This window comes from Pieris napi, chromosome 21, assembly GCF_905475465.1.
Source record: "Pieris napi chromosome 21, ilPieNapi1.2, whole genome shotgun sequence".
Lineage (NCBI taxonomy): Eukaryota > Metazoa > Arthropoda > Insecta > Lepidoptera > Pieridae > Pieris > Pieris napi.
The window spans coordinates 10,957,826-10,981,827 of NC_062254.1; the positions used below are offsets into that span (position 1 = coordinate 10,957,826).

Genomic DNA, 24,002 nt, shown 5'->3' on the forward strand with positions numbered 1-24,002 from the left:
AGATGTTTTCCGATTCTCAGCTTACTGAATATGCATAAAAAATTTCATAAGAATCGGTCGAGCCGTTTCGGAGGAATATGGACGAACATTGTGACATGAGAATTTTATAAAACAGAATGGCTTATCGAAAGTAAAACAAGTTTACCAATATATACAAATAAATATACTTCAATAAAAATATCTTAAAATTAAGTAACATTCGGTTTTCAGATTTCTGGTATAAGATCAAGATTTACATGAGATTCTTATTATAACTTATTCTTATAGTAAATGCATATAAAACAGTCGAGTGTATAATATCGGGACATTTTGAGCGACATTTTTAAGCTTAGTTATATCAATAGGGCAAAAGTAGACATTGTAGTAACAACAATATATTCTCTGTGTCTTTGTGACTTTAAAAAGTTATTTAAAATTTAAACACTACAGTCATACACTACACATACAGAGTATACGGAAATGACTTAATGGGTTTGACATTAAAACACTGAAAAAGAGCATAAGATTCTAGATCATTAGGGTATATCGTCTAGACTAGAGATTTCTAGTCCCTTCAAACTATGATAATAGTAACCTTAACATGAACTTACCTTACGTATAGTTAAATAGTAAAAAAATCAGTATCAAAAACTTGAGCAACACTTCATTGCTTATTTGAAACTTAAAAAGTACATTTGAATAATATTCGTAAGATACAAGCTCCGTGTTCGTTTGCCTACTAAAGTTAAGATATGTACTAGGTACGTATTCGTTTGAGATATTGGATACAACCAAAACGAAAAGTTTAAGCTAAAGGTAACTATCCCATTACAAATTGGAAACCAAGATTAAAATAATCAGCTAATTATCCACTACCGGTTGAAGCTACCACCACAGAAGTCCCTGGAACGTTCGGAGTGGCCACACTAAACGAAGTTATGAACACATTCACTATGGTTATCAGAAACACGCCTAGTACCGTAAAGTTATTAATTTTGTCCGCCTTGCAAATGTCCTTGTCGTCTTTCACGTTGTATCTACTATTCATTATTAGACCCACACCGACAGCGATCTAAAAAAAAAGTTAAAACATATGAGATTACTAATTAAAACCAAAATAAAATGTTTCTTGAAGTTATACTTCTTTAGGCGCGTTATGAAAAATTTATGAGAGTGAAATTTTACGCGCACCGTGACATAAAATTATCAGTATGAAGTTGCCCACTAACGAATTCTTTTTAAACCAGCCGGGCGCCGAGCGTGCGCGAACGAGATGGGTATAAGACAATCTACAAGTAAAAAGAAATAGAATATTTTGAATGACCATAATGACCTTTTAAACAAATAAGTTTATTATTTATATTATTATATTTTTTCAAAGAAATTTAGCAATGCTTTTTCACAAAGACCTATTGTTACTTAGTTAAAAGGTTATGAAACATACCTAGATATTAAATTGAATGAATAATAAAATTTCATAATAATTATTAATATTAATTAATAATTGAATAATACACTAAATATTAAATATTTTTATTAATTTAATATTTAAAAAAAATAAAGAAAGCCGAAGAAGTATAACTTCTTACGCGCGTACGTAAGTACCTACACGCACCCTTTTTTTTTATAAGCCACAGACAGTTAATCACTCAGTTTAAAGACGATAAATTTATCAGTGAAACAAATGCCAGCTACGAAGCTTGCTTGGCTTGGTCATAAAAAGAATATTATCGTTTATATAGAATTTGTTTAGTGTTTCTTTATCGTCCAAAATATTCATGTACTAACCTGTAAAACAATGCTCATAGCAATAAAAGTGAGACTAGGGTAGTAGTAAGGATGCGAAGATGCAGATTCCAGCACATATCGAAGTTGGTTCGCGTTGGCTGAAAGTAGTGCCAGGTCCATCATACCTTGAGCCAAGTTTTTCTTCTGCTGGTAGGTGTTTACGTCCGGGATAGACTGTGACAAAAAGGTGATTTAGATATAAACATATATACCACAGATATAAACCACAGCCACGGTCCAGTTCGATTTTCGTTACTATTGTTAGTAGGTGGATAGTTACCTATTTCTCTTTTCATTCTGGGAATCACACTTTGATTATTGGCTCATTGAATTACCAATTTAAGACAAACTTTCACAAGCTGGAGGTCCCGGGTCAATCCCGGAGAAATAGTGATTCAAGTAAGAAGGCATAAAAGTTTATAAGCGTCGCATAAACTAAAACCTAAATATAAGATAAAAATAATTATAAATAATAAAAGAAGATTATACAGGATGGTCAAAAAATCGTTGATCAAACGCAAATAGAGGATAGATGAGGTCATCAGCTGAAAAAAATTGTTCTACGGGAGTTCTCTAAGCTCAACCCCTGCAGAGTTATAATTAATTTTGCGTTTCTATAAGAAAATTGACTTTTTTACTAATTCTTATTAAAATTCGAAAATATCTACATTCTGTATCTTTTTCATATTATCCACTAGATTGGTACTGGTGAGTTCTTGCGTTAGACATATTATGTATAGTTGTTTGAAGATAAGGAGTGTATTGAAGATAATATTAAGTTATACGATATAAATTTTTTTTTCAAATTATAACTTTTTGTTTACTTCGGACACTACTGTGAAAACACGTTTGTGAAATAATTGTATTAAAACAAGTATTGCAGCTGATGACCTCATCTATCCCCTATTTGCGTTTGATCCACGACTTTTCGACCACCCTGTATATGAGAAAATAAACTTAAAAGGCATTTTTAACTTACGCCAGGTATCGGGGAGCCGGGCCGATCATCAACATTGAACCTGTAGCCGAAACCGTTGGCGCCATCTGTCCATTATTAAAGAATATTATTATTTATAAAAGATTTAATTGAAGTATTTGTGATGAGCCTGCTTATGTGTAGCTTTATGTTCTGAAACAGTTATACTTCTTTTGACTTGTTTACCGAATCTTTTGTCTCTTAGTACGAATATCATTTATTAATTTGTTACGTTTTAACAAGTACTTTTTATTATAACAGTATTAAAGTTAAACTATCTCGACGTTTTTGTATGCAATTTCAATGTAGTTCTCTCAATATCCGTAGCGCGAATGTCTCTTTGGGATCGCGCTATAACTACAGAATATCGTACAGGGGACTTAGTCAAGACGCATTAACAATAGTGTATGTAGAAAGTCGAAAACTCTTCTTTCTCCACGTGTATTTAAGTCGCAATTAGACAGCGATTTGTGCTTTAGTGATTCTTTAATCTTTATATATATATAAACCTGTGTGTGTGCTTGTAATTTCACTCCTCCAAAATAGCTGGACCGATTTCGATGAATTTTGTGTGTGTTCAAGTGAATTCGATAATGGTTTATAACGTACTATTGCTAGACAACGTCTGTCGGGTATATAGTGTCATATATTATTATCAGACCTACAGTAAAAATGTTACAAATTCCCAATTGATATAATTATGATTCAGGTCGCTGTTTTACGCCTGCCGCATAAATGACCCCTTGATACGTAACGTCTCAGAGGACATAAATTATTTTAATATACAGTAACATTTTCAACTTGCCAATGTTTTAATTATTCTTGAATCAATTGAATGAAAGTAATAACAATGGGATATGCATACATTGACAGAACCAAGTAATCGATTACTTATGCACTTCCTCATTAAAATGCACCTATTTGATGATTATCAATTCAATACGATGAATCAGACCCTTTGTAAAAGATTAGTTGCTTTATAAAACATATATAGAAATTCAAACGCTTGCCAATTGCTTGCTCTAATAAATAAATTAATCATGTTTTTGGTTTAGTGACCTAAATATTAACGACATAGTAAGGTACTAACAACGCTAGTAAGAAAATGATTGACTAAGACAAACTCACGTAAAAAAAAGCTCAAAGTCATTATTATAAATTGCATATAAAATATAAAATTATCCTTAATAAATAAACTGATTAAGACAAATTATAATAATAACATGCTATCTGCAGAAAGATGTTTCTTGTGAATAATAAAAAAGAAATAATAGTGATTATCATGCATAGTAAGTATGTTACGGTGTATACACAATATACTTTATTATTAAATATTTCAGAGCTAGCCGAAACCAAAAATCGTGCATAGGTGAAAAGGATATGTGATAAGTTACCTCAATTGATCGGAATGATATCGCTTAACATGCACATACCGCCTTTTTATAAAACGTAAACTAAACCATGTTCATTACATTGTTAGTCGATGTTTTATAATAAAACTCTTAATATATAAAGCATATACTTTGCCCAACTATCCGTGAACCATTTGCCTTTCAGATGACTTTCGGTTTTTACAAAAACATTTTCGTATCGTGAGAAATCAAATATTCATTCATTATTGCAGTGTCCATTGTTAAAAATAAGCATCAAATATTTAATTTGTAAAATAAATAATTGTTAAGAACAATTGAACTACACCTTGTTTGTTTAATTTGTCTAACTAACCGCTCTAATATCATTGAATCACTTAAATCATGAATTAATGAATTTTTAAATATTTTGAAGTCTTTAAGTAGACTTCTGCCTCTAGGATGTGTTTAGTGTGAGTGCATGCCAATCACCGTAAGGATAGTCAGGCTCGTCGGTGTCTGGATAAGGCCATTTACCGTCGACTGTACCGACGCCGTCTTCGCGCGTCGAGTGGTCGGATCCTTCGTGCTCAGGCTTTTCGCTGTCGTCTGTAATTTTTAGAACATGTGTTATGTTGCTGTATTATGTTGGTTTTAATAACAGTATTCTCATCTATTTACTATATAATTTGACATCTATTTTTTATATTAAACGAATGTATGCATAAATATACCTTGATTCCGATTTGATTTGACATAATATCAAGATTATCAAAGACTATAAGTAGTATGAGATAGATTTAGTACAAATACATACCATAATTATTAAATTACTTAAACAATTAATAATTTACTCCTAAACAAACCAAAGTATCAGAATTTGCGGTCAAGAACGCATAAATAGGTTATATGCCACATCCTGTTTTTACTGATAACTAAATTGTAAATAGTGATATTACATTTTATTTATTTTTATATATTTTTCAACAAATGCATCAAATTGAAAAAAATCCTCAGTTACATTATGTACTTATGTTAAGGGGTTGTCTGTTACAATTATTTATTATTATGTGGGATTGCGAGCTCAAAGCAAACATTTTATTTTGAAGGGAACAATAAAATTTACTTAATAATTATTTGCGATCCTTTTAAAACCTATTTCAGCAAACCCGATTTTAATTCACAATGGAACCTCATCAATTTCATTTAAATGTTTAACGAGTCTAGTGAAAATAAAAAGTAATTTACGTTTGTCGTGCGGTTCCATTTTGTCTCCAGGTTCCAAAAGTCCATCATCAATGCCCGGGTATGGAGTAGCGTCTGCGTGGGGAATATCCAAATCGTCTATCTCTGGACCTTAAAGTTAAATAAATAGCATTCAGCCTAGGCCATAACATTATTATGATACTGGTTAGTTTACTAGTACTGCATATTGAAATAATACGCCTTTAACGGCTGTAAACGATAATAAATTACAAAACCCGACGTAAAGATGTTTCATTACAACTTCTCTTATGCTTACATATATATGTATGAGAAGCGCAAATACATGTGCATGCACTCCTATTCACACACTCATTCACACATTCACTCATACACACATCCTTAATGTCTTATAAGACATAGTTGTAACATTAAAATTACTTTTTTTTTAAACAGTTTTAAACATGTCCCATGTACCACGGAATAATTGTTTTCTCAAAACAGGGTCTCCCTAGTGTGGGGAGTAGCGATATATAATTTTTTTTGGTAAAAATTACGTTTTCCTCTTGGCGTTCTCGTAATGAGTGCCAAATGTCGTTCACACTAATCAAGAGAGTTTAGTACACGATCTAAATATAACAAGATAAATCATTTCGTCTCGTATGACGGATACATTTTAGGTATTTAAATTATTTAAATGCTTTTTCCTGTTCCCCAGAATTCTCTTACAACTTTTCCTATTAATAATTAATACATGTATCCTACCAATATTATAAACGCGAAAGTTTGTAATTATGGATGGGTGTTTGTTACTCTTTCACGTAAAAAATACTGAATGGATTTTAATGAAACTGTACATTAATATAGCTTATACATCAGAATAACATATAGGCTACAATTAATAAAGATATTGTGTGAATTGTCCAAAATATCAAGAAAGTAGGAAAAAATCTACCATCTGCGAGCTATTCTGGCGTGCGCTGCCAAAACCGCTAGAGTTACACATAATATGTAATGTATGATGGAAATGTTATCTAAAATAGTCCTACAAAAAAGCCACAGTATATATCTATGTCTTATGTGTAATACATTATAGCCAAAATAGTGAACAATTACTACAATAAAAATTGATAATTTGATTCAAATGCACATTTGGTAGTAATAAATTGAATCTTAAATGACAATATATACTTTTATCGCTTCTGGTATTTAAGGTATATATATCTTGCTCGCTACATTTTGATAAATATTATGTCGCAGATGAAGGGCGAGGCGAGGGCACCAGCTAGTATTATTTAATTTAACACAATATTAAAACGACATAGAAAAGTTTTTATTTGGGCTTCATTAAAGACATTTGTCTATGAAGGAAAATTTCTGTCGTTTTTCAACTTGACATTCGCGTGTCAGAAATCATATTGTTTTTTCGCATTCTGCGCTTTTTTATGAACGGATGGCGTTCAGAGTGACCAAAGTTCTATTAAGTGACAACCTGGCCTTGAGAAAGTGGTGTTACAACTTGGCTGGGTTCAACAGGTATGGTTTAATGCGAGACGATTGTTTGTATGAAAACGATGACGTCATCGAAGCCATGCGACGCCTGCCACCCGAGGTCCTGGATGAACGGACCTTTAGGATGCTGAGAGCAGCACAATATTCGGGAATGAAGAGGTTGCTGCCGAAAGATCAGTGGACCAAGTTTGAGGAAGACGTATTGTACCTCACCCCGATAGTAGACCAGGTGATTCGGGAGAGACTTGAAAGGGAGAAATGGGAGGAGGAATATTAATTTACCGCTTTATTGATGCAATAAATAAGTTTTTACTTTACATCGTATTTCCCTCTGTTCTCTTTATTAGTTTTTTAGCCGTGTATAAACAAGCCAGTGACGATACAACTTTTTATGAGCCTACTGATTGAATCCGTTTCTTTGATAATATATACAGACATATATATGTTCCTTCTGTGTCAGACTCATGTCGATATTTTTGAATCGTGCCCGTGTCCTCACTATGTTTACCTTCACCATATGAGCAAAAATAATTGGGAACATATAATTATACATTATACATATATAGCCTCCTGCTGATAGAGGACAAATCTTTGTTTTTAATTTATTTTTATTAATTACTTAAGATGTCATGTGGAACATGGTGTAATGGTTACAGCTCCTTACAAATGCTGTGTAAAACAAAAACCTTGGCGATTTAAGAGTGACGGAGAGTTGCCAGTTCCTCTCTTCCGTTCTACGCCTTTTATTTGAGAACTGGCAGGAAATGAACAATTAGAAGCATTTCATATTATGTTCATAAGTGTACATTGTGTTACCTATATGAATAAATGATTTATATATAGTGCTGCACAGCTGTAATTCGTACGCACGACACCAAGATGAAAAGATCGTCTCTGCCTTCATCCGTCTAGAATTATTAGAATGTTGTTTCGGCACTTAAAATATATCTATTGAAATATTTTAAAAAGCTACCTGTAAGTGGTGGTGACTGTGGTTGTTTGTCTGATTCGAGCAGAGGCTGCGTTTGGTGAGAACCTTCTGTTTCATTTTCGGTTCCATGTTTCTTGTCCTGTTGAAAGAAATGGTAATTAAATTATATATTTTTATAAATAAAGATTAAATTTCAAAGATTAAAATCTAAAATCATAGTTAATATTATGTGAGTATTTTAAACTAGAGTGTTACTTTTAATAATGTTAAAAGGCCAGTAACTCGCGAGCCCTCTGACGTTGAGTGTCCATAGGCGGTATCACTTAACATCAGGTGTCATCATCATGCCTGTTTGCCATTTATATAAACAAAACCCAAGAACATAGACCTAAAGAAATAAATATTAGAAAACAATTAGGTTATTCGTCGAGCATATTTGCTTATCTTGCCAAAGTCGCGTAGAAATTATTTGAAGAAGACTATTAAGTATATGAGGGTGTGCAATTATTGAATCAATTACCCTGTAAAATTCGAAATATTAGCGCGTTTAACCAATTCAAAAGGGCATTAAAGAATGAGCCAAGAAGACTTAAATTGGGACAGCTGATGGCGACGTATATCTCGTTCGTATATAACTACATATGTATTAAGATTCTTATGTAAATAATTTTTTTTGTAATGAAAAATAAAGTTCTTTAAATATTATTCATCTAATCATACAAGGCAAAGTGGCAGGTAGAAGGAGACCTGGCCGCAGACGCACGTCCGGGTTGAAAACTTAAGACAATGGTTTGGTCAAAGCACCAAGTCATTGTTTAGAAGCGCGGCGTCCAAAATCAAACTAGCCATGATGATCGCCAACCTTTGCAAGGAAATGGCTCTATAAGAAGAAATATTATTCTAGAAGTTCCAACTTAAATTCCAAGTCCGCTAATACCCTACAGAGTCTAAAAAATTTACTTATGTAAAACGAAGCATAAATAAACACAGGCGTTTCTAAACCATCATCGAGATGCGCTCAGAAACCACTGTTGTCATAGGTTAGTTATTAGGCCTTGGTTTAATTTTTATTATGACTCATTTACAGGATTTACCCGATCACTTCCAATGATTCATTACTCTGGGTTATTGTTCGTAAACTGTTATTAAGTTATTACTTGAGCAAAACAATTTACCGCAAATGTTATTGTATTGCGAATTTAACTTGTAATCTAGTGAGATATTAATTAATATAAATTTGTTGATGTATTAGAACTAAATAATATAATTTTCGGTTAGATAGACCATAGATATTTTTTATTCATTTATTCATGTGCACCACATCAAACATAATCTATTGTTTATGTTACAAGCTAACTTTTCTAAAATATATGTCAGTTTATTATGTTATATTCGCGAAGAATTCGAGAGAGAGGGGTCTGAACTCGTAGGTTTCTTTTTCGAGACGGAATTTGGAAAATTCTGCTGATTTTAAACCTTGGGAAAGAATAAGGGGCGACAATGTTAATGTTCTGTATTTGACCATTTAACAAATTGTATAAGAACGTAACACCGGCTAGAGATCTCCGATCTTACAGTGACATCGTTTTAATTTTCTGATATTTTCTATATTAAAACATCAGACTCGTGTGTGGACTACTGGAATGGAAAAGACTTGACGCCCATATCTCCTTCAGATAGGAAGAAAATTATCGATTTTTATCAGAGAAATTCACTCACCGCATATTGTACCGCATTTGCTTATAAGTTAGTACTTTCGATACATTTTAAGTATTAAATTTAATTTTTAATAATGGACTATAAATGAATCTACACTAACCTTTTTCTCTAGTTCAAGAATTGCATTGAGAAGGGGTTCTTGTATTTCTGAATGTTTTTTGTTACTTTTAGACACATTATTGTGTAATAGATTATGAGATAGATGCAGCAACTATCGAAACAAATATGTTTGAATAGAGTTAATATAGAGTAAAACTAAAATCCTCTATTATTTAAAACACCTTGATGACCCAGGAACCCTACAGGACTTATAAAAAAAACAACTAGGTATATTACATGTTCAAGTTCAGCGATTCCATTTCTTATGTGTGTAATGTTAAATGTAGTTTAAAGAAAACTTCGGAAAAACCGCAAATAGTGCCATAAAAAGTTTATGTTGCGTTTTTCCTCTAATTGATATTTATTACAACCGCTAAATAATATTGTGGTAATTTTTATTTCTCTTGCGTGTTGTTACAATCACTTAGAACAATTTCCTAAGTACTTGCAACATTGTAATTAAAAAAGAGAGAAAAATACAAAATTACGTCTGGAGTCGTGCGTTTCAACGGTAGCTATACAGTATACACCAATGGGATATCCTTCCGATTTTTATGAACAACTACAAAATCGGATGAGAGAATAACGTGTCTCAGTTGGCTGAGCATCTATATAAAAATATCAATCAAACCGATAGAAATTTGAGCATCCATTAAGATTCTACTTCTGTAAAAAATTTCGCGCCACATCCAAGACGCGACATAATATATGTCACCAAAAAAACTGCCTTCCTTTTTGGCATAACTATGGTAGGGGAATTATATTTTAGATTTTTATGTGATGACCAAATAAATATTCTTTTAATTATAGCATAGTTAACAAATGAATGACGACAGAGTATGACTCCCAAGTTTACTATATTCGTATGTATAACGTCAGTGATAATAATAAAAGATACAATCATTTTAATGTTATTTCCTATTTATAGGCAACACGAGTTCAATGGTAACTACTATGGAATGTAGCTTTTGATTGGCTGCATTTGCGGAAATATGTTATAGAAAGGGATTTGATGATGTATTACAGTACATAAGCATAAGACAATGAGGTATCTACTATCAAAAATGTTGAAATGCATCAGCTAAACCCAATTATTTGAATCCTCGAAAATTTATTAGTTTTACGTTATGTTACGTTTTAGTATAAGTAACACAGAGACGTCTTAAATGGAGTATACAGAACCATCACAGATCAAATATACTTTGGCAACTGAGTCTTTACTTTGTTATTTTCAGAACACTCGCTTACTAGTTTCTAATTAAACAAATTTATAAAAACTTACAAACATTTCAATTACTCGATAATCCGTCCGTCGAGACATCGCAAAAACACAATTATCCGTCCCTTATGAATGACTATCTGCGACTGACTCGTTTGTGAGTTACTATGACTGAGAATCAAGGCCAAGGCAAAGTAATTAGTGTCACCTATTAGGCATCCAAAATATAACTGGCACGCGAAAATTAAATATTGAATTGTCGAGGAATGCATTTAAATAGGACTCGGAAACTACGCATATTATCTAGAGGACACGGAATATAAAACAATTTTTTTTTAATATTCCTAAACTTAAACGTACATAGACATTTAATGGTGGTCCAGGGTTCTATTTAATTAATCCTCGTTTTGGGTTGAATAAAAGAGACACACGCCGATATGATAACGAAACAGACACAGAGTTCTTACAGGCAGGAGGCTCATTGATTTAAAAGTGATATGGATGGATACTCTCAATGCCAGTGTGTACGCGAGTGCATTGCCGGCCGCTTAAGAATTTTACCCACTTTTAATGAGCCTGTGCCTCATAACCAATTATGTTTGTTCGGATAAATACTAGTGATACTATTCTGTATAATTATTTTTCTTTAAACATAATATTGCTTAGACAAAACTAGTAAATAATTTATTTTTTTATACAAGTGGTTGGTCATATACTCGTAATTTAAATATTCTTGTATGAATGAAGTGTGTGGCTCTAGTGAGCCTTAAAAATACACATAATTACGGAAGCTATTCACATATGTGATAATAGATCGATTGGAAGGCTCCTAAAATCATAGCTCACTTCGAGATTTTCAAGGTAAACAATTCGAAGGCTATTGGCAATGTCACGTTGATTGACTCAGAGGGGTCGATGAACTTATTTCGTGTGGTTCTTGGTAAGTAAGTAATTGCAAAAATAATTATGCAATTAAAAGTCCCAATTTGGGTCCATTATAGCTCATAAGTGGCCAGGCTAGTCTAATAAAAAATGCGATGTATCATTGCAGTAGGAATTATCTTTGAAATATTTAGCTATTTTTTTATACGTAGCCTATCCACGCGATCAGGCAGAATTGTAACCGAGAAGCTAAGCAGCAGGAGTGTCAAATCTCCCCTTTCCTAAAAAAGGACTCTATACTTAAAGTAGGTCTGGTGGGCTTGGCGACTCCCGGGAATATCGGGAAAACAATCCAAATGTGGTGTTGAATTCACTAAAAGCACCAGCTTTTAGTGAATTTATAAGATACTGATCTTCTTTTTTATTTATCTTGGTTTAAATTATTTACTTTTAGGTAAACATCTCTCTTCGTCTACAATAATAAAAAATAGGGGTTGATCGTAGAGGGATGAAAATTTAAGGTTGTATGTATTTTTTAATGCATCGAGCGGGTACCGCGTCACAGTAAACATTACCTCCGTAAATTGATTTAAATTAAAAATAGAACTAGTGTGTAAAAGAGGTTAAAACACGGGAACTATGACATTTTAAGCAACAGTTTCACGTAATAAGTTGTGAACAATCAATATAGTGTATTAAACAGTGATTCGTTAGTCGTGATCGAACAATTTGTTATCCGCCATACCGCGATGGACATTTCTCGTTTGGTTGTGGTTAAACATCAGAGTAATTGTTGTAAAAAACTGACATAAAATAGTGAAGTGACTTTTAAAAGTGTCTTGTGCTAATCAAGTACTTTAAAATAAAACCTAAACACTGTTTTGGACAAATCGTAATTGTGTTATATACGATTTATTCGCAAGTCAAGTAATGAATTGGTTAGCACTTGTAACAAGTTGTTAGGAACACCATACACACTGTCGATTGTGGATCAAATCCTGGCGCGCACATACCTACGAAACGAATACTTTTTATTTTTTTAATTTTATAATATTCCAAGATGGATTGTGGTAAATGCCTAAAAAATGCCTCTGATACTGAATTGATTAAATGCACATCTTGTCTCACGGTGTTGCATTTCTTCTGCGCTGATCTATCTGAAGCTGATTTTAAAAAAATTCTACCGATGAATAGGAAAAAGTGGAAGTGCTCGGCGTGCAAGAGCAAAAAGATTGCTCCTACTTCATCCGTGTCGCCGAAAACAAGTTTAGCATCATCATTAAACGTCGATACTGAAATGCTGACAAAATATATGGATACTAAACTCGCAGATCTGAGGCAGCAATGGCGGGACGACCTCAACGCTGCAATTTTCGAAGTGACGCGGAAATTTAGGGATGACATAATCTCTCTTGAAGCTCGTATGAGTACCTGGGAGGGCAGACTGTCGCAAGTGGAAGATCAAACGGCTAACAATGAATCTTTGCCAAACAATTTTATCGACAAGCATCTTTCTAATGAAAATCTGATCAATGAGGTTCGAGATCGCAATCAACGGGAGAAAAACCTCATTATTGCAGGTATACCTGAACAAATAGCGATCAACGCAGAGGAAGGACCGTTAAAGGATGAAGATAAGATAATACAACTGATTTCCACCATAAACCCCAGTCTACCAAAACCCCTTAAGGTCTTTCGTATAGGAAAATTTAATCCAGGCAAAAACCGTAGAATCAAAGTTTGTTACGAAACAAATACTACGGCTAAATACTTATTACGTAACAAGTCTAAATTTCCAGAAGCCATTAAAATTTATTCAGACTTAACTCGAGCTCAGCAAAAATATTTGCAAAATTTAAAAAATGAACTAGTGCGACGTCAGGCTGCGGGAGATACTGACATCACTATTAAATACAGATCTGGAATTCCCACTATTACCAAAATGTCTCCAAAAAACTCGAAGTAACAAATACAACCAAACGCCTCAACACAGATACAAATACCTATGAAGTTTTGCAAAACCATAATCAGCTACAACCACACAAGTCACGCTTATCGTTTTTATACCTTAATGCTAGGAGTATCCGAGCAAAAGGCAAATTTAATGAACTCAAATGCATTTTAAAAACAATTTCTAAAACTGTTCATATCGTACTCATTACAGAAACATGGATCACTAATGAAACTCAGGCCCAAGAGATGAGTCTACCAAACTATACTCATTATTTCAATTATAGATCGGATTTTAGAGGTGGTGGAGTCTCAACTTATGTCCATAACAGTATTAGACATAGTTTGTCGGAGTCAACATATAAAGATGGCAACAACTACCTATGGGTCAAATTAGACAGATATGCCACCGAAATTGGACTTGTGTATAATCCTGGAGATACAAACTTCTCAAAGTTTTTGGAAGAACTTCGCTTGCAACTAAGAGAAAGAAAGAGGGCTGTAGTCTTTGGGGATTTTAATATAGATCTAGTGAAAAAGAATGAAAAACAAACTAAGCAGTATATTATGGATGTAATGGACGAGGCTGGATATAACATCATAAATAAAATTAGGAAAAAATATTGTACACGTGACTCGAAAACACGTAAATCAATAATCGACCACGTGTGCTCAAATTTAAGAAGTGACCGTTTTCATATGGCATTTATTGAGACAGGAATGTCCGACCATAGGCAACTTTATATCGAGTTAAAAAAATCCAAAGCCCCGCAGTTAATATACTCTGAATATGAAGCCATTGACTATGCTAAATTTAACAAACTATTCACGACCTACAATTTAGATGTAGCAACACTTGATTATTCTTTACTAGAAGATACGATTAAGGACTGTGTAAGGAAATGCAAACAAGTAAAGAAAAAGATACTTAATCCACCTCAGAAAGATTGGATAAGTGGAGAAGTCATTAGTGCAATTCACTTTAGAAACCAATTATGGGCTGAACTAAAAAAAGATCCTACAAATATAGTTGTTCAAGCACAATATACTACTACAAGAGATACGGTCAAAAGGAAAATAAGGGAAACTAAAGATAATTACTTCTCCAACGAATTTATTAAACACGCTAAAAACCCTAAAAAAATGTGGAGTCTAATAAATAAATTGGCTAGTAACAAGCTAAATAAAGATTGCACACCTTCCAAACTTATTATAGACACTAAAGAGTTAACTCAAACAACTGATATTTGTGCTGCTTTTAATACATACTTTTCTACCATAGGGCTAAAACTAGCCAATGAAATACCAACACAATTTCACATTAATTTTACACTAGCACTTCCTCAAAGTCTTAACTCTGAACTATCTAACTTTAATCCATGCACAACACTTGAAATCACTAATATAATAAAAACACTAAACACGAATTGTAGTAGTGGAATAGATGGGATCAATACTAAAACAATAAAATGCGTAGTTGATCATATTTCTGAATATCTCTCGATCTGCTTTAATAAGCTGCTGCATAATGGTGAATTTCCGGATTCTCTTAAAAAGGCCAGAGTTGCTCCTATCCATAAATCTGGCCCCAAAACCGAACCCGGCAATTACAGACCAATATCTATTCTACCTACAATATCAAAAATATTAGAAAAGATTATTTACTCACGACTTGACACTTACTTGCAAACTAACAATTTCATTTTTAAACGTCAATATGGTTTTAGATCAAAAAGCAGCACTTTATCAGCCACAGCCGATCTCGTTAGCGACATAAAACAAAATATTGACTCTAAGAAAATGGTGCTGGGTGTCTTTATTGATCTGAAAAAAGCGTTTGACACCGTAAGCCACAACTTATTGCTTAAAAAATTAGAATGCATAGGAATAAAAGATCGTGCACTAAAATTATTCAAATCATATCTATCAAACAGAACCCAGATAGTAAAAATAGGTAATGCTCAAAGTTCAGAAATACCAATAACATGCGGCGTCCCACAAGGATCTATATTAGGTCCATTGTTATTTTTAATATATATTAACAACATTCACGAACTCGGTTTACACGGCCGAATCACTCTCTACGCTGATGACACCTGCTTATTTTACTTTGGTTCAAATATCCAGACTATGGTTGCTCAAGCTCAATCAGACCTAAATGTTCTATCTTCTTGGTTTCAACAAAATCTTCTAACAATTAATATTTCAAAAACATCTTATGTAATATTCAAGGCAACAAATAAACTCATTCCTATCTTTCAACCGCTTAAAGTTCAAGACGTTGAAATCAATAACAAAAAATGGGAGAAATATCTGGGTCTTAGAATGGATACAAATTTAAAATGGAACTTTCATATATCACACATAATTACCAAACTAAAATCACTTATAGGCAGATTTTGGTCAATATCTAAATGCATTCCGCAATCTGTACGTCATTTGATCTATAATTGTTTAGTCAAGCCACATTTCATATACCTAATTGAAATATGGGGTACAGCATGCAAAAACAAAATTTCTACAATACAAACACTACAAAATAAATTAATAAAAGCACTATTCAGATACAATTTTTTAACACCTACTAATAAAATCTACCAAGAAACTAAAATTATGACGATTAAACAACTATATGTTTATAGCACCTGTATCCTTATTAAAAAATTTTTAAATAACTCTCTACATAGTAACTTATCATTTAATAAAATCAAATACACCACTACACGCAATACTCGTCGAGCGAGTTTGCTTATCTTGCCAAAGCCGCGCACAAATTATTTAAAGAGATCTATTAGGTATGAGGGTGTGCAATTGTTTAATCGGTTGCCGTCTAAGCTTCGTAACATTAGCGTGATTGATCAGTTCAAAAGGGCATTAAAGACACACATCAGAATGGGCCCATTAGACTAGAATTGGGCTAGCTGATGGCGACGTGTATCTCGTTCGTATATATACTTAATATTAAATTTCTCATGTAAATAAAAAAAATAATTTTTGTAATGAGAAATAAAGTTCTTTAAACATTAAACATTTTAATGCCAATAAAAACATAAAAAATCAAAAAAAATTTTTTTGCGATGGACACGCCTTATCACTGAGGGGTTTGAAATATAGACAGTAGCCGATTCTCAGACTTACTGAATATGCATAAAAAATCGTAAGAATCGGTCGAGCCGTTTCGGAGGAGTATGGGAACGAACATTGTGACACGAGAATTTTATTTATTAGGTGTAAAAAATGTATTAAGCTTGGCGTCGCGTCAATTCGAGTATATGTGACGTAGTGTATTTGTCTAATTATATAACACACAATAAAGACATTCAAACCACCTACCAACAAAACTGTGAATATGTATCGAAGATATTAAACACTGAGAGGTCTTGAGAACATTAAAAACGCGTGAAAAAATTGAAAAGTGTAGGCGAAGGACAATGATTGTTCGCAAAAACACAAAAAATAACAGCCTTTGATTAAATGAATCATATCTAAAAAGTTCTTTTGATTACGTCATCTTAACAGGATAGTGGTACGTTATATTTAATGGTATCAAAAGTGAAGTCCCGTAATCTCCAGTCCATCCAGCAGGATTTTATGCGTCAGTTTCACGCTCTTAGATATATATTCATCGAATTATTATTATAAAACCCCAGCCTGGGTTAATTAAACAGCTAAAAGTACCTCAGAATAATGAATTGCGAATACCCAGTGACTGTTTAATGTAAACCAGAAGATTTGTTTGTGGCCAGTAATGAGCTTCATATGGAGTATACAGTACGCCTGTTCATAAGTAGAAGATAAAAAGCTTAAATAAATTTGTTTTTCAATCTTCTAATGGATAATCTAACTATATTTCGGCAAATATACTTATAAAGAAAATGAAAATATCAGCAGTTCTAGTAAAAGACATAAGTAATTTATTGAGAAGAGCAATGACCCTGCCATATATTGTTTTGAGTCTTCTTTTCCTCTCCTATAATAATATGTACAAATTCTGTTATTATGTGTCTTACTATTATGTACATTCAAAATTGTACTACAGCTATAGATTTTTTTATTTTTTATCTTTGGTATGTTCTTCATGAAAATCATGAAGAACATACCAAAGATAAGTTTTACAACCAATTGACTACAGTTTTACAAAATACTTCCAAAAACATCATAGTTATGGGCGATTTCAATGGTAGAATAGGACGCAGACGTCCTGGTGAAGAGAACATCATAGGCGACTTCGGCTTCGGCCCAAGGAGCAAAAATGGAGAACGAATGCTCAATCTCGCTCTCGAAAATAATTTAGCATTCATGAACAGTTTCTTCAAAAAAGTTACGGCGAAGAAGTGGACATGGATATCACCGGACGGACGCCACAAAAATGAAATCGACTACATCGGAACCAACAATAGGAAACCCTTCCAGGACGTTAGTGTATTAAATCAACTCAACTTCAACACCAATCATCGATTAGTAAGAGCCACCATAAAATGTATCGAACCAAAGAAAAGTAGAAATAAATACAACACAAAAACAAAGCTAATGATAGTAAAACAAATCCCTGACAATGAAGTCAAAAACCAGATAGAAGGAAAATATATCAATGAAGTAAATGAAATACTTGGAACTCTAAGTCGCAATCCCCCAAAAACTAACAAGAAACAAATTGGAAAAGAAACTCAAAAGCTAATGGAAGAAAGAAAACAGCTCTTAAAACTTGGAAAAAACAAGCAAAATCTAAAATTGATATCAGAAGTAAGTAAGAAAATTAGTAACAATATTAAGAAAGAAAGGAACAAAAGAAGAATAGAAGCACTTAATTACCACATAACCAAGACAGGAGGAGTTAAAAAAGCTCTAAAAGAACTCGTAGAAACAAAACAATGGATACCGAACATTAAGAACTACGTAGGCAAACAACAGACGAAAAGAAAAGATATATTGAAAACTGCAACAGACTTCTATAGAAACCTCTACTCACTAGAGACTGATAATACTTTACAGAATTCAGTAAATCTTGAACAAGACGAAGAAGAGGTACCTAAATTTCTCCTTTCAGAAACGGAGCATGCTATCAAAAGCCTAAAAAATGGAAAAGCGCCTGGACCGGATCACATAACTAATGAGATGATCAAAGTATCATCAGCAGCACCAGGGAACCTAAGAAAACTTACTGAACTATTCAACACCATACTAAAAACGGAATACATACCTTCCCAATGGACGAAGAACATAATTACACTGCTCCACAAAAAGGGTGACAGGAACATCATAGAAAACTATAGACCTATAAGCCTTATGTCCAACATGTATAAAGTTTTCTCCAAAATGATCCTGCGAAGAGTAACGAAGGCAATGGATGAACAACAACCCATGGAACAAGCTGGATTCAGATCCGGATTCTCAACTGTAGATCATATACATGTTATAAAACAGCTAATACAAAAGTGCAAAGAATACGGAAAAGCACTATACATCGCTTTTGTAGACTACAGTAAAGCATTCGACTCTATAAAGCACGATTCCCTCTGGAGAGCCTTAATACAACAAGGTATACCAAAAAAATACATACGTATAATTAGAAATATATATACAAGTAGCACGGCTTATATCAAACTAGAGACAACGGGTGAAGAATTTCCTATAGCCAGGGGTGTGAGACAGGGCGATCCTTTGTCCCCAAAACTCTTCTCAGCCATTTTGGAGAGTTTATTTAGAAATTTGGAATGGGAAAATGTCGGCATAAACATAAACGGCAGACAACTGAACCACCTAAGATTCGCAGACGATTTAGTGATCATTTCAGATAACGCAAAGACGCTTCAAACTATGCTGCAACAGCTGACAGAAGCAAGCAAGATAGTTGGGCTTTCTATGAACAAATCTAAAACGAAAATAATGACAAATAGAGAAACTATTATAATACAAATAGGAGGAGATGCTATCGAATATGTTGATCACTACGTATATTTAGGGCAAATAATATCATTTCATGACCAAATGGATCTTGAGATAGAAAGAAGAGTGGCTAGCGCCTGGAAGAGATTTTGGTCACTCAAGGAAGTACTTAAAAGTAAAGACTTCCCAATAGTAGCTAAGAAAAAGGTGTTCAATCTATGTATCCTACCATGTGTTACATACGGCTGCGAGACATGGGCTTTATCTCAGAAACATCTTCTAAAGTTGAGAACATGCCAAAGAGGAATGGAAAGAAGCATGGTGGGTGTAACACTGAGACATCGAAAAAGAGCAGAAGAGATCAGATCAACGACCAAAGTAGAAGACATTATAAAGAAAATAAGGCAGTTGAAATGGCGCTGGACTGGGCACATGACGAGAGATAGCAGGTTGAAATGGACAAAAATAATTACAGAATGGCAACCACGAGATGGAAAAAGGAAAAGAGGAAGACCGACCAAGAGATGGGCAGACGATATTAAGATAATAGGAGGCACAACTTGGACAAGAAGAGCTAATAACAGAAAAGAATGGAAACAGCTGGAAGAGGCCTACGTGTCACAGGACACGCTGATTACCAAAAACGGGTCATATGATGCATTAGACTAAGTTTTATTTATGTGTTAGAATTAAGTGTTTTTTTATGTAACTTAAATAATTGTTATTACATTGTATGGGTGTCAGCAATAAAGGCTATTTATTATTATTATTTATTACTATTATGTACATTCAAAATTGTACTACAGCTATAGATTTTTTTACTTTACACATGTGGCAATTAAATTTTAATGATCACGTTTTAAATTGTCATAACATAGAATATTAAAAATAAAACGCAATTATTAGCTGTACTTTTTACGTTTTTTATCAGTAACCTATTTTTTACGCACGATATACGAATATCTAAAAATAAAAGCAATTCAGTTTAACTTTTAATTTATTTAACTAACAGTTTAAATCTATGTATATTAGTTTTTTATTATACTGTGGACTTCTCTATAAATATCGCATTTAAGGATATATTCCCGTTCAACAGCATTTATAGTAGCCAAACGGTATTTTTATGTAAATTCTTTTAAGCACTAAAGTGTCAAATGGGGCCCAGAATGGAACCCATAGAAAGTTTGAAAAAAAAATATTATGCCTTGCGACAAAACACCGCTGACTGCGATTGCAGAAAATCACTCAGAACATCGAGCTATATTTATTTATATGAACTAAAATGTCTCATGATCTCTGGAACTCGCGTCACCGCGCCTTAGTTAATAACTAACCAATAGGATGGCAAGGCTGGCAAAATGCCTCGGGCCCACGACCCAAAAGGGCCCTTGCCCAAGAGATATTATGTTCTATGGATGAATGTAAAGTCTCCAATACGCATTGGGCTAGCGTGGGGACTACAGACCATTCCCTCTCGCCTAAGAGAGGAGACCTATGGCCATTAGTTGGACATACACAACGTGTAATTGAGTACGCTGAAAATCTCGAAGTTTATTAAAATTAAACTGAGTAGGGACGATTTTTACTGATAGGGCCCCATCAAAAGAATTGCCACGAAAGATTTGCCACGCGCCCCAGATGGTAGAGTTACGCCACTGTAACTAATTCCACGATTTATCAACCTATTTCGATAAAATAAATGGTTTTAGATTGAGCATAAACGCAGGCATACAATGCTTTAATATTTTTCGCGTTGAAACGAAAAGTGCACTATTAATTCCATTCAATGAACAAGGTGTTCATTAATTCAGTTTTTCTCTTTGATTTCTCGTGAGTTATTCAACTTTCTTTCTACTTATTAGCAATTGAATTGTTTTCGTGTTCGCATCGATATTGTAGTTTTATGTGCTTTCATTAATTATTGATTTATAGATCATAGCAAGTCATAGTTAATTACTTTAATGTAATAAATTATTAAGGCAATGTCTGCAATTGGTCCAAAGAGACAATGTTACCGTTATATTTTTCTCTCGATCTTCCTTAACCTTGTTCATTTGTATGAAAACTAGTGCATTTTGATTATATTAAAACTTTATCTACTCGGCCATGTTATAGTGGTAAGCCTATATTGAGATAGTAAAAAAATGTATACAGTGTTTACTGTATTCATTTTTTGCGCAATGGGACCGATTTGTTCGGCACAAATAATCACGAAATGATTCGTGATTTTTATGTCCACACCTGACGCACGCAATGTTCTTAACTTATAGTTACAATTGCAGTAATAATAATAGCGTTTATTCAGATACATTTACATTTAAACAAATTGCCGTTTTAATCCTCTTCTAGTGAATCTGTCTGCCCTTTTTTGGCAAAGGCCTCCTTCAAATCCCGCCATTTCTCTCTGCAATGTGCCACTCTCTGCCATGTATCTCCTGCTGTTTCTTTCATTTGGTTTATCTACATCTTAGTTGTCTCCCTCTTTTTCGTTTGCTGTACCGTGGGCACTAGTTTAGTCATTTTTTTCTCCACTTTTCTGTTCCTCTTGCCATGTTCCCCGCCCATTTTCACTTTAGTTTATTTATTTTTCTTGTAACATCCTTACCTTCGTTATCTTTCTTAAAGCTGTATTCTTTATTTTGTCCATGCTTTTCTTCCCTATCATACATCGTTCCATCGATCTTTAACACACCTGTATACAAGTATTACTAAGTAAGCTTTCTTTTAATTGCTATGCTTGTTTTCTTATTATTCATGCTTCTTTAAGCGCCCAAAAGCTATTCCATGTTTTTGCTATTTTTGTGTCGATTTTTTTCTGATCGAGGTACGAGCAATCAGCTCCGTATTTTATAATAGTCTTATTTCCTTTCTGGAATTGGTAATTACTTTTCTCTGCATTCATTCTAAGACCGATCCTGCTTTCCGAGTCAAGGTCTGTGACCATCTTCTCCAGTCCATCGCGTGTTGAGGCAAATAAAATAATAAAAGCAAACCTTAAAGTGGTTCAATCTTTCGCCGTATTTATCCCAACTTAGCCTTCTGAATATTTCCTCCAGAACAGCTGAGAACAGTTTTGGTGACAGCTGTTGCAATATCTAATTTAAAATAATGAAAGATCTTTCATGTGATAGTAGTGGTGATACTTTATAATATGGGATTCGCCCTGGATTGGCACCCAAGACCTGACGATCTGCAATCGATACTGCTAACTACGAAACCGCTGGGAGTGCCGTACTTGTTAATAATGATCATATTAACGTAAAAATATTGATACTACTAATATTATAAAGTGTTAGTCAGAGCAATAATTATCTACTACAAAATAAAAAATATAAGGGTTTATTTAGAAAAAGTTACACGAATTTTAACAATCTTTATAAAAATCTTGAATTTTGCAGGATGACTATTAATTATATTGTAAACAACTTCCACATCCTTTTGACATTAAACATAATTGCAAAATTAATGTCCTTCAATCATGAATTATTATACATTTAATTTTTTAACTTATAAACTAATATGTATCTCGTCTCAGTAGTTGCTATGCTCCTGATATCGCTGTGAAGCAATCGTAACAATATGATTGGCATTTGTTTGTATGTAATTATTAATCAGCATTGATAAGGTTATTCATATTTTATTTAAATTTCTTCCAAATGAGAGCAGCAAAATGGTAAGACTTAAACCTTTAGCTTGTGTTTGAAGTTTTTTATGATATTTTAGTTCTATACGCGCAATTAAGACTGGTCCATACATCGAGAGTATACCGAAAAAAACATAATTTTTTTAAAAATTAAATAGACCGAAAATAATCTGCTCCATTTGACATACATCTGTTTATAAGAAATATATTATTGTTATGTCAACTTATTTAGTTTTGTTAAATATTGTTCAATGAACTTTGCCTCAGAAATCATCAGAGTCGCAGTTAACAGCTAGCTATTTGTAAACTTACTGTATTTTTATTGGGGCTCTTTTCATTTTCAATGATAATATCAGGCCGAGGAGATTTGGGAGACGTTGGTGTACCGAAAACCATCTCCACATCGTTCAAATCAACTTTTGATTTCGGCGCGTCTTTTTGATTGTTATTCTCCATTTTAATCACTATACCACGACACGACACTACCTAATTCTTTAATTTATTAAAGAAATATACACATAAACACGTCTGCCTCGTCGCGGGTGTTGAATATAACTAAATAATAAAGCTAAAGTCATCGCACCAGTTAATGAGTGATCTCTAAAAATACCGGTATCTGTGGTGTAAATGTGCTATGTACACTTGGAAACGACAGTCGCCGTCGGAACACCCCGAAAAATGGCTTTTCCTGTTACGTTTTCTTAGAAAATGCGTTCTTGAACCCTGACTGATCTTCGGTGAAAATCATATTTGTATGGAAGACTATGTCCTGGTCCACTTCCTTAATAAAAAACATACATACATATTGTAGCTAGCAAAAGATGCGAAAAAGATTGATTAAAATGTGTAGAACTCGCCGATAAGAC

The 24,002-nt window shown here is 33.5% G+C and overlaps 1 protein-coding gene across 2 annotated transcripts; it reads right to left on the reverse strand.

The window, feature by feature from the left end:
- Nucleotides 1-140: 140 nt before the first annotated feature.
- Nucleotides 141-23,709, reverse strand: LOC125060232 (ninjurin-A). Of its 2 annotated transcripts, none has more exons than XM_047665027.1 (7): nucleotides 23,449-23,709; nucleotides 7,781-7,877; nucleotides 5,341-5,448; nucleotides 4,630-4,701; nucleotides 2,747-2,811; nucleotides 1,768-1,941; nucleotides 141-1,051 (listed from the first exon to the last, which is right to left on the reverse strand). In XM_047665027.1, the coding sequence occupies exons 1-7, from the start codon at nucleotides 23,590-23,592 to the stop codon at nucleotides 845-847; spliced, it is 867 nt and encodes a 288-aa protein (XP_047520983.1). In that variant the 5' UTR covers nucleotides 23,593-23,709; the 3' UTR covers nucleotides 141-844. The 2 variants fall into 2 exon arrangements, with proteins under 2 accessions (XP_047520983.1, XP_047520982.1); XM_047665026.1 differs by having other exon boundaries at nucleotides 4,585-4,701.
- Nucleotides 23,710-24,002: the final 293 nt, after the last annotated feature.

Coding starts and splice junctions, on each gene's coding strand:
- LOC125060232 (XM_047665026.1), bottom strand. CDS start 23,592: ATGGAGAATAACAATCAAAAAGACGCGCCGAAATCAAAAGTTGATTTG. Junction 4,702..5,340: donor AATGGAACCGCACGACAAAC/GTAAATTACTTT, acceptor TAAAAATTACAG/ACGACAGCGAAAAGCCTGAG. Junction 1,942..2,746: donor CCGGCTCCCCGATACCTGGC/GTAAGTTAAAAA, acceptor TTTTTGTCACAG/TCTATCCCGGACGTAAACAC.